This window comes from Argopecten irradians, chromosome 8 (assembly GCF_041381155.1).
Source record: "Argopecten irradians isolate NY chromosome 8, Ai_NY, whole genome shotgun sequence".
In the NCBI taxonomy this organism is placed as follows: Eukaryota; Metazoa; Mollusca; class Bivalvia; order Pectinida; family Pectinidae; genus Argopecten; species Argopecten irradians.
This window is the reverse complement of record NC_091141.1, coordinates 518,849-534,581: the sequence shown is the minus strand read 5'-3', so window position 1 is coordinate 534,581 and position 15,733 is coordinate 518,849. Positions and strand designations below refer to the sequence as shown.

Genomic DNA, 15,733 nt, shown 5'->3' with positions numbered 1-15,733 from the left:
AAGCAACAGATTGATTTTTTTCTAACGATTTCTTCACGTTTAAAAGACTGGTTTATGTAATGATACATAACCAGTGAAAATGTAGCATGGTGGGATTAATTAGAATCTCCTTTCAAGATTGAAATCATTATGTTCATTTTCTTATATTTAATATCATTCTTAATTGAATCAAAAGTACATATCTGGTGTTAAAATAAGGTTTGAAAGATTTCTTAAAGTTTACAAAAAAAAAAAAAAGTTAATCAAGAAAGTCAATGTCTCAATGGTACAAGTGTTTTATTGAATTTGAATTAAAATTATACCATAGAATTGGTCTCAAATTACACCAAAGTTAAATGGATTGACACACTCAGAGATAAAAAAATAATTAATGGAGATTAATTAGGATTCTTGAACCAAAGTTGGCAGGCCAATGTCAGATTCAAAACTCAAAAAGGATCAACTTCAAAATCATCAAGTTATAACAATATCTTTTATGAAATATTAGCCATGATATCCTCAACAAAAATAAAAAGTTTTAAAAGTTATAAATTACATGAACCTTTTCACACATCACACTGTTTCCAACATGAACAAAGAAAACTGCACACATAGAGAAGACACGTAGGGGTTGGCCGTGAGCTGTGTACAGAGAGTCCTCCTAGCAGTTAACCACCTATATTCCTAACCCACCCTTCAATATGGCAGTGGTGAAATTGTCAAGTAGTTTTATCATGAAGTGCTGTAATAGTGACTTTAAAATAAAGTCTTCAAATTTCAAACCAGTCTTAAAGTGATGCAGGGTGAAAATCATTTATGGATGGTGCGACCTTCACCTTCAACACTGACTTAATGACCTTGAAAAATAGATGATTGATGAATGTTTGTTCAGTCTTTATAACTTCATGAAAATAATCCATTATTGTAAAAAAAGACGAAAACCCCATTTATATTTTTGCATTGCTGCAATTATAAGGTATAATTAAAATATTAACTGATATTTGCTGTATATCCTAATGATATTCCTGTATCTTTTACTTCATTGATTGAACATCTTTATTGACTGTATGCCTAAATGAAACTTTTTTGTTTTAAAACTATTCCTTAAATTTTACAAGTTACAACTGATTTAAAAACATTTTTTTCTGGTGTAAAAGGATAACATACAACGTTTAAACTTAAGATAGAACTCTGATAAGTAGGTCATAGATCAAACTCTACAAAGATCTGACGTTAGACTTGAAAGGTGAAGGTCAATGATACCACCATAAATCTGAAGGGACTCTGATACTAACGGAAGACGGCCTATCCCCAGACGGAGCTTTCTTTGTGTCTTCCTTAAAGCTTCTTACTCTGTCTCTCTCCTTCTTTGTCTTTAATTTCTTCTTCTTTTTTAGCGGCTGTAAAAAGAGTTAAATAACAGTTACTGTATGAAAAGACAAACAATAAGTCACAGAAATGGATATTTTATAACAGACTTAGGTGATGTGTTTTTAAAGTTTTTGAACAAAGGACTTTGAGATTGTTATAAGAGAAGTAGTTCTAGTCATGGACTTGTCAAATTAATCCCTGGACTATATAAACAACAGATATTAAAGGAAAAGAAAGAAAAAAAAATGATTTGAAAAATATGAATATATTTAAATATTAATTCTGGTATTTGTTTATTGAAGAAAAATCAGAAATCAGGAAAAAAGTAGAACAATAAACAAGAGATCCCAGAGGGATCTTGGCGCCCACCAAAGAATGATCTATGTCTGACAATGGAAAGATGGATCTTTTCTCTGCTTTTCAAACTTTTTCAAACATACAACATACAAAATTTTAGACAGATCGCTTCACTATTTTCTGAGAAATAGCAGTAACAAACTTCAACTATCAAAATCCAAGATGGCTGCCTGGCGGCCATCTTGTTGACCGATCGGTCCTAAAACGCAATATCCACAACAAGGCCCCTATGGGAACCTACATCTGAAATTTGAGACAGATCCCTTCAGCACTTTGTGAGAAATAGCGATAACAAACTTTAACTATTAAAATCCAAGATGGCTGCCTGGCGGCCATCTTGTTCACAGATTGGTCCCAAAACGCAAGATGCACAATAAGGGCCCTATGGGAATCTACATCTGAAATTTGAGACAGATCCCTTTAGTACTTTCTGAGAAATAGCGATAACAAACTTTAACTATCAAAATCCAAGACGGCTGCCTGGCGGCCATCTTGTTGACTAAATGATCCAAAAATACAATATGCACAACTAGGGCCCTAGGAGAACTTGCATATGAAATTTGAGGCAGATCCCTTTAGTACTTTGTGAGAAATAGCGATAACAAAATTTAACTATCAAAATCCAAGATGGCTGCCTGGCGGCCATCTTGTTGACCAATCGGTCCCAAAACGCAACATGCACAACTAGGGCCCTATGGGAACCTACATCTGAAATTTGAGACAGATCCCTTCAGCGCTTTCTGAGAAATAGCGATAACAAACTTTAACTATCAAAATCCAAGATGGCTGCCTGGCGGCCATCTTGTTGGCCGATCAGTCTCAAAATACAATATGCACAACTAGGGCCCTAGGAGAACTTGCATATGAAATTTGAGGCAGATCCCTTTAGTACTTTGTGAGAAATAGCGATAACAAGAATTGTTAATGGACGGACGGAAGGACGGACGGAAGACGGACCACGGACCATGGACAAAAAGCGATTTGAATAGCCCACCATCTGATGATGGTGGGCTAAAAAGGATAAAATTATGGCAAAAATTAATACATTTAGAACAAGAAAACTCACCAAGTCATAAAACAAGGCAGCAAAACAAAAGATAAATAAAAGTAAAAATACACAGCAGAGTTTTACATCACAACAAATCAGTTTGTATGCTGTATGTCAGCATTATTTGCTATGATATAAACTCAAATGACAATATGTAAGCTATTTACCATGAATGAACATTTCAGTTTGAATTGTTAGAAGTCCGGCTGTTACTGTCAGCTGGTGCTACAACACTAATATAGGTAGTGTGTCTACACAAATTTTAATCTTAAATTAGAATGTATTGCCGCTTAATTGAGGCAAAATCTTCCAATATTTTTCTCAGTCAAATAGCAAAACTTTCCTTCTATACAGATCATTTATACATTATAAAATCCTAAGCAGTTTACATGATTGTTGGTCAAAGACTCTGGATAGATTTTTATGAAGGATGAATGGGAATGATACGACCTTTGACATGAAACAATGTCCATATCTATGGATTTATGATAGAGGAGAGTGCAACGAGAGAGACTTTCAGTAGCATCCAAATGCATGCAGTATGCGTATCTAAAGATGAACTCCAGAGGAAGTCAATGGTTTAGTCTTCAAAGAATCAGATTTGATCACCTAGTCAACTATCCGGTATGTGTTTCTATGTTGATTCTTGTTAAGTATCTAGGAGGCCAACTTATACCCCATACCTTCCCCACAAACATATGTCAATGATTGTGATTTTCTCATTCCAATATTATTCCACACAACTTCACAGTATATGGAATATTACCACCAAGATTCAATGAAATCTCTAGTAGTTCAGGAGTAGTAGTCAGTCGATCATTGTGCCTACAGATGGACAGACAGACAACCTGAATCCAGCATATCCCTTCTCTAACTTTGTTGCAGGGGGAGCATAATAAAAATGAAGTTTAAGGTCAAGCAATAGAATGCTGATGATAACCATTTACATCAAAATACTACAATATCAGGTATCTGGGTCTGCCAAGTAACTTAAAAAACATTAAAAGATAAGCTCAGGTACAATTACATTAGTAAAAAGAGTGCAGTTTTACAATGGAAATAACAATGTGATTGTGATATTTAACTAAAAAGAAACATATATATCTGGTGATATTAGTCTTTATAATAGTACTATACATATGCATATATATGTTTTATCTGAAAATCATGGAATCTTCTACCTTCAATCTGGAAGTTCCTTACATTATCATTCATAATGAACATTTACAATGAACAACATAAAAAAAAAATGAAATAAGAAATTACACCATCCTGAACTTTAAAGTATAAGAAATGGTCAGACAGCCATGAACCAACACCATCATTATATTTCCAGCACCAATAAAATCCATCTTACATCAGTCATTACCTCACAACAACTACAGGAGGACGTGCCATCACCATCATTGACCACAATGACATAAGTCTACGAAGTTTGTCACACGTCACAAAACTATGATATTTGTCACATGACAATGGCATAAGTAAGTCTGTGATGTCTGTCACACGTCATAAAACTATGATATTTGTCACATGACAATGACATAAGTCTGTGATGTCTGTCACACGTCATAAAACTATGATATTTGTCACATGACAATGACATAAGTCTGTGATGTCTGTCACACGTCATAAAACTATGATATTTGTCACATGACAATGACATAAGTCTGTGATGTCTGTCACACGTCATAAAACTATGATATTTGTCACATGAAAATGACATAAGTCTGCAATGTCTGTCGCATGTAACAAAACTATGATATTTGTCACATGACAATGACATAAGTCTGCGAAGTTTGTCACACGTCACAAAACTATGATATTTGTCACATGACAATGACATAAGTCTGCGATGTCTGTCACATGACAGAGGTCTATAATGTCTGTTCCTTTGACAACAGTTTATGATATGTCTTTTCCATTATAGTGACGGCCAAGTTGTTACCAGACAACAGCAAAGTAATTTATCAATGTAGTCACAACAAACTATTACACAGATTAGCAAGAAAACCACAGCAGATATAAAGAGCATCCTCTTTATGATAATGGCTGTTATTGCAGTCTCATTACAAAAGGGGAAAACATGTCCTACATCTATACTTGTATAATGTCCCAAAGGCAAGTCAATCATTTTGATATAATCTATTACCTCTGATGTCATACGTATATAAACAAGAAGAAATTAACTTCTGATAGGTTTTCTTCCATCTGTTAATCAACTGTTATCAGAGGATGCACTCATCATTATTTGTAAGTATAGTCTTAGGAAGCTGAGATCATTGTGAGAATTAATGCATGGAAATTTCACAATATTCAGAACAAAATAAAAAAAATCTTTGAGCATTGAAGAAATTCTAAGTTATTAAGTTCATATCTATGTAAAGAAATATAGATTAAAGGATGAAACATCATTTGCAAATAATTAATTCCATACTGGAAATTAGGTCAAAGTCTTAATATAATTATAACAAGCAAAGGGAGGTTACTCCAGGTATATGTGAAGCGAAAAACACATCAGAGGGAAAATGGATTAAGAGGAGATAACAAACTTGTTGAGACAACATGCGGAATCTGTACGGGGTACGTACTTGTATGTCCTCCTGCCAAAAGACACAGAGAGACGAGAATTAGTCGAGTGTCGCCAAATATTTGTCAGAATTATAATTACAAATCCTTCTGTTCCTTTCGTATTGAGAATTATCTACTCTATGTAGCAGACACTGATTGTCAAAATATTACCTATGTGAAAAATTCCATTGATTGCTCACAGAATGATATCTAGTGGACACACAAATGGTGTTATAATCAATGTCTGCTTAAATCAAGGGTAGATAACTCCATATTCCAAAAGACAAAAACTACCTGTGGCATATCCTGAGGTAGAAACTCTATAGTCAACCTATATATTTCTGATAAACAATCTGTTCTAGACACACAGGTAACAATTAAATATGTCTTAGTTCTAAAATGTTGATGATTGTAGAATACAAACTAAAATCTTTATTATTTGATATGACTTTAAATTAGATAACAAAATTACATGATTCTTTATAATCTTAAATGTCTTTTAAGTGTAAAAATTGATGTTATATATGAATTAATATCGAACTACAGTACAACAGACCTTAATTTCATTTCAACATATTTTATAAATAACAAATATTAAAGGGATCAGACAACAGGCAAGCCTATATAGGTCTTCTCCCGAACAGACCTTAATTACTAATTATTAACAGCAGTTATTCCTATTTATCATTATTTTACATTAAACTGTATGATATGTAAGATATGTAGTCAGGTATTTACTATACATATATATAAAATTGAAATGTGTTTAGAGAATAATACAAGAAGAAAATGATAACGTTAATATACCTGTTAATTGACACAGAAAATGTAAACACTGATTAGTTTCTGAATGCACATATCAAATCAAATATTCATATCAATATTGGTCACAACATCAAATACAGCTGAAGGAATTGGGTCTTAGTATACATTATCAAATAGTACCTTGGAATGGAAAAACAATGGTACCGTACTAGACCCAATAAGTCCCCAGGGTGTTTAAAAAAATGAAACAAATAAAGGGGCACTTAATAGAAACAAATTTGGACTTGCTTTTCATAAATTTATTCTACAGAGTTAGCCATAAATCAATTCACAAAAGAAATCAGTAAGGAACCAACACAGTTTTCATATTTTCAGTCTGTATTAAATTCAAATTAAGTGAAATTGTAGCCTAAAAAGGGGGAGGCGTGCTTATAGGGATGAGGGCGCTTATTACATCGAATATGGTAATTTGACTACTGTATTGAAAAAGGGAATATTGTTACAAGAGAGAATTATCTTCAGTTGATCAGAAAACAAAACCATATCATAATGTGGCACTATAATTAGTTCTATATAAGAAAGATGCATATTTTTTAATTACAGAGAATTTAACATGTTATACTAAATGGAATGCCTTGGTATATGATATAAAGCAACATTGGATCACACAACTTAATTTGTGTTACTTATTAACTTTGCATTATTCATGTAAAAAAAAAAATAGTTACATAAAACATGTGTTACAAGTAGAATATTGATAATATATTTGGTTTTATTCCAATCTTTAAACAAAGGCCATGATCACTTAGTTTTATCAACACAAATCATAAAACACAGCCATTCAAACTGATAAACTATAAATATTCAGTAATATTATATTCAGCAGTGTTATAAGTTGTTTGGTAGGTAAGCAATAATCTTGCGTATATACACACAAACACACTTTACCGGACTGTTAGCTTCCCGGTCCTTCCATAAACATGGTCACAGAATCATGCAATCAATGCCATTTTATTATCAAATCCAACCCTATATTAAGTGATTATACCCAAATTCCATGCAATTTTAATCCAAAGTCTACCAAAGTTAATTACTGCGAAATTTGATCGAACAGTCACCAATTATCTCCCTCTTACTGTTGATCATTTACATTTTGTGCCAGTTTTTCTTTACACTTTTTCCACTCTTCATTCAACAAAGAAAAGCTCCAATAGCTATATCATGGATTCATTGATTTTTTCATAGAAGAAACCCATTAATTTCATCGACGATACATTTCAGTGGTATCTTCATTGGACTTTCGTTATCAAAATCTTCAATGAAGCCTTCAATGTCCATCAACATCAGTAATGGAAATTCAAGTCTACCAAGATTTTCCCCACAAATATGTCCAGAAATAATGAATAAAAGCAGAAATTATTTTCAAAATGTAAATGATGAACAGAATTCTGATAATAGAAATCTCCACCGTGACAAAATGACTTTTAGACTAGAGTTACCTACCCTTTGAGGACCGAACTGTAAATGTACTGGAGGTCCATCGGAGACTGAGCTGTCGGATCCACCGTCACTACAACACACAAAACAGAAACATACAGAAATAATATAAAATACTATATAATCAGTGAATGAAAATATATATTGGCTCAATATAGTAGCAGCAGATGCTGCTAGATGCTCAAACACGTAAAATATTAAGCTGATAAATATTTTCTCATTTCTCAATTGTTATAGCATTGATCATTTATTAACAATATTCTTTATTTAACATTACAATAAGCATATTAGTGTGTGATCTGCACTTGCCAGTAGGAATTGATTGAGACATCACATGTTTGCTAGCTTTGTTCTTTACAAAAATGGGATACATATTTAAAAGAAAAATTTGTTGGAAATATTGACCTGGACTCCAGAGAGCTGAAGTCATCGCTGAGGTCGATGTCATCTGCAGAGCTAGGGCTGATTCCTGCTCTCTGGAGTTTGGCAAGGATGTCTCTCTTCATCTTATCCTCCAGTTCCAGAAGTACATTAGCACACTGAAATTACAATCAAGACACATTGATACACTACAATCAGAACTTAAACATTGTAATTACAGCCAGATCCATGTAAGCAAATTACATCCAAATGTTATATAGCACACTGTAATTACAATCACGAGTAAGTTAACAACACATCATTATGATATGGCACCTTGTCGATGGAGTACACAATATCAAATGTGATTGGTTTTTTTACCATGTGGATTGATCCTTAAATAACTTTGTATTCCTTTCTTTTATTATTGGACCCAGTAGAATCCAAAAGTCTGACGGCTATTGACAGATATGCAATCTGTATAAAAGGGAGAAAACTATGTAAAAGGGAGATAACTACATGACTTCCCATATATGTCAGAAAAGCAGAAACACCATGTGATAACAACAGCTCCACTTAAGGTTGTCTGTTCTTAACTGTAGTTGAGAATTTTTTAAGTGAATACTGTCAAATCATATGAATATCTGTAATAATTACATATTAGTAGAGTTATCATCTTCAAGCAGACCTATTACTAAATCAGTCTTATCCAATAATGAGATGTAGCACAGACGAAATAATCAATATTTGCTAATAATTTGAAAACAAATAGTAATAGAGGTTTTATATAACGAATAATATTATAAAGTTTTCATGTATTTGAAATCAATTTTAACTACATTTTTCAAAACCATGGTTACTACTCTAATACCAGTAACAAATCTCTCCAAATAACTGCAAATAAATAAATAAATAATTCATGATCTGCATCCTATTTTATCTGCAGTATTCTATATCATTTTAAATCTAAATAAAAATAAAAGTTCCACTGCATAAAAATACAACTGGTAAAATAAATAGTGAAGCTTAATGCAAGTGACACAGTAAGCATATCAAATAAGGAACAGTGCGAGTGAATTAATATAAACAAAGCATATACTGGTAAGTAATGTGTAATCAATCTGCAGGTTTAATTTTGGCTGACTAAAACTTAAAAAACTAATTAAAAAAATATGACAATTAGTAAACAAACACCATTCTGGATAATGGACCCTGCCATCACGATTACACAACTTCAGTCAAAATATTTTTCAAATATGTTACATAAGGAGAAAATCTTGAAGTCTGCACTTTTGTTTCGAGATATCAGAATCTAGATTTAGATTACCAATCAATATGATATATTTTTAACAATCATCCGACCTGATTCCAACCAGAACTTCTATTACTAGTGAAGTATAGAATCTTAACTATAGGGTGTTAGTGAAGCAAAGCAAAAATATAAAATGATATTATACAATAATGTAGCTTAGTGTAAAGTGATGGTGGCTAAACAGCGAAAAGATAATGTACCTGTGATTTATGCACTGTGCAGTGGTCAAAATGATAAATGAACAACAAACAAATATAAAAATTTGAGGTAATGTCTTTATGCAAATAAATCTATGGCAATGAAGATCTGATAAAAACAAAAGATGAAGTAATAAATGATCCAGGCAACTTTTTATATTTTGTTCTCTGTGATCATGCACACAGAAGCCTAAAGTTGTCCATGATTTAGGTACCGTTGTGACTATATATACAAGGTGATGGTGAGGCTATGTATGGGGGAGGGCAGGCACTATGGTAATGTGCCTCATCTGAATTATCAAGTGAATAATTACCGTAGTTATTCAGCGTATATTGGGATTACCGAGCATCATGAATGGCAAGCAAAAGCAACAAAAATTGATACATTATTTACAATGTATGAAGGTAGAAATGTATCATATTTATGACAACATGTAGAAATTGCCATACATAATATTTCCAATGTATTTCAATGGTTCCACAGAATGATGATAAGAGAAGCATCACTTCTAGATAAAAGGTGCGAGCAGTATGGAAATGGTGTTAGTTAAACCTAGCATGTCATTTTATAAAGTTACCATCAAGTGAATAATTACCGTAGTTATTCAGCGTATATTGGGATTACCGAGCATCATGAATGGCAAGCAAAAGCAACAAAAATTGATACATTATTTACAATGCATGAAGGTAGAAATGTATCATATTTATGACAACATGTAGAAATTGCCATACATAATATTTCCGATGTATTTCAATGGTTCCACAGAATGATGATAAGAGAAGCATCACTTCTAGATAAAAGGTGCGAGCAGTATGGAAATGGTGTTAGTTAAACCTAGCATGTCATTTTATAAAGTTACCATCACAGAAAAGGATTTCATGGTATAAAAAACATTCTCTTCCTACATATATACCTGGAAATTCTGTTCAATTGGTGTCAAGAGTATTAAACACAACTACTATGCTTGATGAATCAATGAAACTATAATGTTTGTAAAATAATGAAATGGCATTCATTTTCACCTCATGCTCAAAGTCAAACTGAAGTAAATTCTGAGTTAAGTTTTGCTGAGTTGTCGTGATACATCTATATACCTTAGCATTGTTGGGATCACAGTAGTCTATATACCATAGTATTGTCGGGATCACAGTAGTCTATATACCTTAGTATTGTCGGGATCACAGTAGTCTATATACCTTAGTATTGTCGGTATCTTGTGATACATCTATATACCTTAGTATTGTCGGGATCACAGTAGTCTATATACCTTAGTATTGTCGGGATCACAGTAGTCTATATACCTTAGTATTGTCGGGATCACAGTAGTCTATATACCTTAGTATTGTCGGGATCACAGTAGTCTATATACCATAGTATTGTCGGGATCACAGTAGTCTATATACCTTAGTATTGTCGGGATCACAGTAGTCTATATACCATAGTATTGTCGGGATCACAGTAGTCTATATACCTTAGTATTGTCGGGATCACAGTAGTCTACATAGCTTAGTATTGTCGGGATCACAGTAGTCTATATACCATAGTATTGTCGGTATCTCAGTAGTCTATACTATGTCGATCGTAGTACCTTAGTATTGTCGGGATCACAGTAGTCTATATACCATAGTATTGTCGGGATCACAGTAGTCTATATACCTTAGTATTGTCGGGATCACAGTAGTCTATATACCTAGTATTGTCGGATCACAGTAGTCTATATACCTTAGTATTGTCGGGATACAGTAGTCTATATACCTTAGTATTGTCGGGATCACAGTAGTCTATATACCTTAGTATTGTCGGATCACAGTAGTCTATATACCTTAGTATTGTCGTATCTCAAGTGATCTCTATATACCTTAGTATTGTCGGGATCACAGTAGTCTATATACCTTAGTATTGTCGGGATACCGTAGTCTATATACCTTAGTATTGTCGGGATCACAGTAGTCTATATACCTTAGTATTGTCGGGATCACAGTAGTCTATATACCTTAGTATTGTCGGTATCTCGTGATACATCTATATACCTTAGTATTGTCGGGATCACAGTAGTCTATATACCTTAGTATTGTCGGGATCACAGTATCTATATACATCTTTAACCATATTGTCGGATCACAGTCTGAAGACACATCACATAGTTTAAACCATTGTATTGTCGGCCATCAACAGTTTAAACTCATTCTTAACTGAGACACATAATTGTCGGATCACAGTAGTTTATAACCATAGTATTGTCGGGATCAACAGTAGTCTAAATACCTTAGTATTGTGGGAGCACAGTATCAGTTTAGTATCATCTGAAGACTACTCATAGTTTGTCGGTCAAAGTCTATAATCCATGTATGACACATCAATAGTTTAAACTCATTGTTGTCTGGAAGCACAGTCAACAGTTTAAACTCATTCTAGTGTGAAGACACATCAATAGTTAAACTCATTCTAATCTGAAGACACATCAACAGTTTAAACTCATTCTATCTGAACACAAAAGTTTAAAATCATCTAATCTGAGGACAATCAAAGTTTAAACTCATTCTAATCTGAAGACACATCAATAGTTTAAACTCATTCTTATCTGAAGACACATCAATAGTTTAAACTCATTCTAATCTGAAGACACATCAACAGTTTAAACTCATTCTAATCTGAAGACACATCAACAGTTTAAACTCATTCTAATCTGAAGACACATCAATAGTTTAAACTCATTCTAATCTGAAGACACATCAATAGTTTAAACTATTCTAATCTGAGGACACATCAATAGTTTAAACTCATTCTTATCTGAAGACACATCAATAGTTTAAACTCATTCTAATCTGAAGACACATCAACAGTTTAAACTCATTCTTATCTGAAGACACATCAACAGTTTAAACTCATTCTAATCTGAAGACACATCAATAGTTTAAACTCATTCTAATCTGAAGACACATCAACAGTTTAAACTCATTCTAATATGAAGACACATCAACAGTTTAAACTCATTCTAATCTGAAGACACATCAGCAGTTTAAACTCATTCTAATCTGAAGACACATCAACAGTTTAAACTCATTCTAATCTGAAGACACATCAATAGTTTAAACTCATTCTAATCTGAAGACACATCAACAGTTTCAACTCATTCTAATCTGAAGACACATCAATAGTTTAAACTCATTCTAATCTGAAGACACATCAATAGTTTAAACTCATTCTAATCTGAAGACACATCAACAGTTTAAACTCATTCTAATCTGAAGACACATCAACAGTTTAAACTCATTCTAATCTGAAGACACTTTTGATCTCTTCTGATTCAAAAGCTTGAATTGTTCATAATTTTCAGGGGCAAATGAGTTAAATGTACATGCATATATAAATGCGTGTATTTCTTATGGCAAATAATTATACCAAACATATTTTTTTCATATGGCCAATTGCAATACTATGGATGAAATAAAACAATGAACTTTGTGAAGACTTTGAATACCACCTTCAGGAGTTGTTAATGGCCCTGCATGATATTATATTAAAATTGCCGAAAGTAGAACTAATTATTCTCAAACCAAAGTCATTTTACAATCTCACAATTCCTGTAATGGATGAGTATTTGATAATTAATTTGTGAACAGTACCAGAGCTATACTATGTTACTTATATTTTTCTTCTTCTCAAACGATATAATACAGTACTGTACAGGTTTTTGACCACCAAACTTAATTAACACTACATATTTATATGATGTGACTTACCTCCATTGTGTAACTGTTCATGATACCCATGTGCCACATGACAATTCGTCCAGTCCCTTCTTTACTCTTCTGAACTTTGAACTTACATGATTCAAATTTGAACTACAACAGATAAAGGATTTATCTTGATAAAAAAGAATGCAGATTATGAACTTTTATTTACTAAGTTCAAAAACATTGCCAGCTGAAAAAGGAACTGATATTTTATAAATAACACTATAGAAAACAGAATGGGAAAGTTAACCTTTGTGCAAAGAAGTTAACTTTTCATGACCAGAAATGTCATTTCATCACTGATACCTTGTCTGGAGCATTTTTGTTGAGCATGACCGGGAAGATTCGTTCTCGGAGACGTTTCTCAGGGTTGTGGCGGTTTTCACAGCCGTAGATGAACACATTTTGTTTTCTGCTATGTCCGTGGAGGTCACAATATACAATGATCTCTCTTTCTTGGAGGAGTCTGTGGGCACAATAGAAAATTTAATTACAGAATTCTGCAAATTGCATTTATACAATTGAACAATCTAGTTATAAATAAGATATAATTTCAATTGAACAAACACACTCATTGTTTTTAGTGGAATTACAGTTGATCTATACATAACATTTCTGCTATTGAAGAGCAGATGTTTGATCTAAAACATTCCAGCCTATATATTTGTTTTAGATATCAGAAAACATATGACGCAACCAGACAACAATCTAGTAAATGAACAAAATGTGCCACAACTAGCTGGAACTAGCTAACTATGGTGTCTAAGAAGAGGTAACAGGTAACAGATGTCTCACTGGCAGCCAGTGTTCACCTAATACTAATTCTCACCATAGCATGTGTATTTGTATGATCTATTCTGCTTAGTAGTGACTTCTATCAGATAAAATGTAATTAAACAAATGCACATGCAATGGTGAGAGCTGGTTGTTTAGATATATATATAGCCAGCAGAGTTTATATCCTAATAGAATAAGCAAAAAAGGAGGATTATCTCCCTTTTCCATAAACATCTGCCAGTAAGTATTGCCACCTACTTCCTGATCATGTTTTTCGTGTGCCACACGGAAGGGTACGAGTCTTTGAGCACTGTTTTGTAGTTCCTGTTGAGGTCTCGGCCAGCCAGGGAGCACCGATAGTTACCCACTATCACCCCGTCTGGGTTCAACATTGGCACAATCTTGAAGATGAACGTATCTCGCAGAAGCTTAACAACAGAAATGTTTAAAATTCTATTAATATATAAAATACAGTAGATATAGACTTTGAAAATTCAACACTCACTCATTCTTCCTCATTGATCAAATTATGTATCAACAGTTTTAGCAGCAAATGATTTTCAGCTAATTTCGTGTGTAAAATGTTATAAAATCATGCCTTATGAAAGTAACTGTGTAAAGTATGAATGTGGAGGAGGCTTTAATGTTTAGTGGAGGAGACTTAACGTTTAGGATAAAATCCTACCTTAGCATCTGCTGAGTTACCGTGGAGGAGACTTAACGTTTAGGATAAAATATCCTACCTTAGCATCTGCTGAGTTATCTGTGAGGAGACTTAATGTTTAGGATAAAATATCCTACTTAGCATCTGCTGACGTACCCGTGGAGGAGACTTAACGTTTAGGATAAAATATCCTACCTTAGCATCTGCTGAGTTACCTGTGGAGGAGGCTTAATGTTTAGGATAAAATATCCTACCTTAGCATCTGCTGAGTTACCCGTGGAGGAGACTTAACGTTTAGGATAAAATATCCTACCTTAGCATCTGCTGAGTTATCTGTGGAGGAGACTTAATGTTTAGGATAAAATATCCTACCTTAGCATCTGCTGACGTACCCGTGGAGAAGACTTAACGTTTAGGATAAAATATCCTACCTTAGCATCTGCTGACGTACCCGTGGAGGAGACTTAACGTTTAGGATAAAATATCAAACCTTAGCATCTGCTGAGTTACCTGTGGAGGAGACTTAACGATTAGGATAAAATATCCTACCTTAGCATCTACTGAGTTATCTGTGGAGGAGACTTAATGTTTAGGATAAAATATCTTACCTTAGCATCTGCTGAGTTACTCGTGGAGGAGACTTAACGTTTAGGATAAAATAATTCTTACCTTAGCATCTACTGAGTTACCTGTAGAGGAGACTTAACGATTAGGATAAAATATCCTACCTGAGCATCTACTGAGTTATCTGTGGAGGAGACTTAATGTTTAGGATAAGATATCCTACCTTAGCATCTACTGAGTTACCTGTGGAGGAGACTTAACGATTAGGATAAAATATCCTACCTTAGCATCTACTGAGTTACCTGTGGAGGAGACTTAACGATTAGAATAAAATATCTTACCTTAGCATCTACTGAGTTACCTGTGGAGGAGACTTAACGTTTAGGATAAAATATCTTACCTTAGCATCTACTGAGTTACCTGTGGAGGAGACTTAACGATTAGAATAAAATATCCTACCTTAGCATCTACTGAGTTACCTGTGGAGGAGACTTAACGATTAGGATAAAATATCCTACCTTAGCATCTACTGA

The 15,733-nt window shown here is 33.5% G+C and overlaps 1 protein-coding gene across 1 annotated transcript in view; it reads right to left on the bottom strand.

Moving 5' to 3' along the window:
- Nucleotides 1–15,733, bottom strand: part of LOC138328868 (uncharacterized) — a 124,746-nt gene that overhangs the window by 43,600 nt on the left and 65,413 nt on the right. Inside the window, exons 11-18 of the mRNA XM_069275583.1 lie at nt 14,231–14,400; nt 13,502–13,661; nt 13,202–13,303; nt 10,621–10,671; nt 7,994–8,127; nt 7,595–7,661; nt 5,347–5,358; nt 1,275–1,379 (exon numbers count right to left, since the gene is read on the bottom strand). Of these exons, the coding sequence (XP_069131684.1) occupies nt 1,275–1,379; nt 5,347–5,358; nt 7,595–7,661; nt 7,994–8,127; nt 10,621–10,671; nt 13,202–13,303; nt 13,502–13,661; nt 14,231–14,400 (801 nt within the window). The remainder of the gene's footprint in view (nt 1–1,274; nt 1,380–5,346; nt 5,359–7,594; nt 7,662–7,993; nt 8,128–10,620; nt 10,672–13,201; nt 13,304–13,501; nt 13,662–14,230; nt 14,401–15,733) is intronic.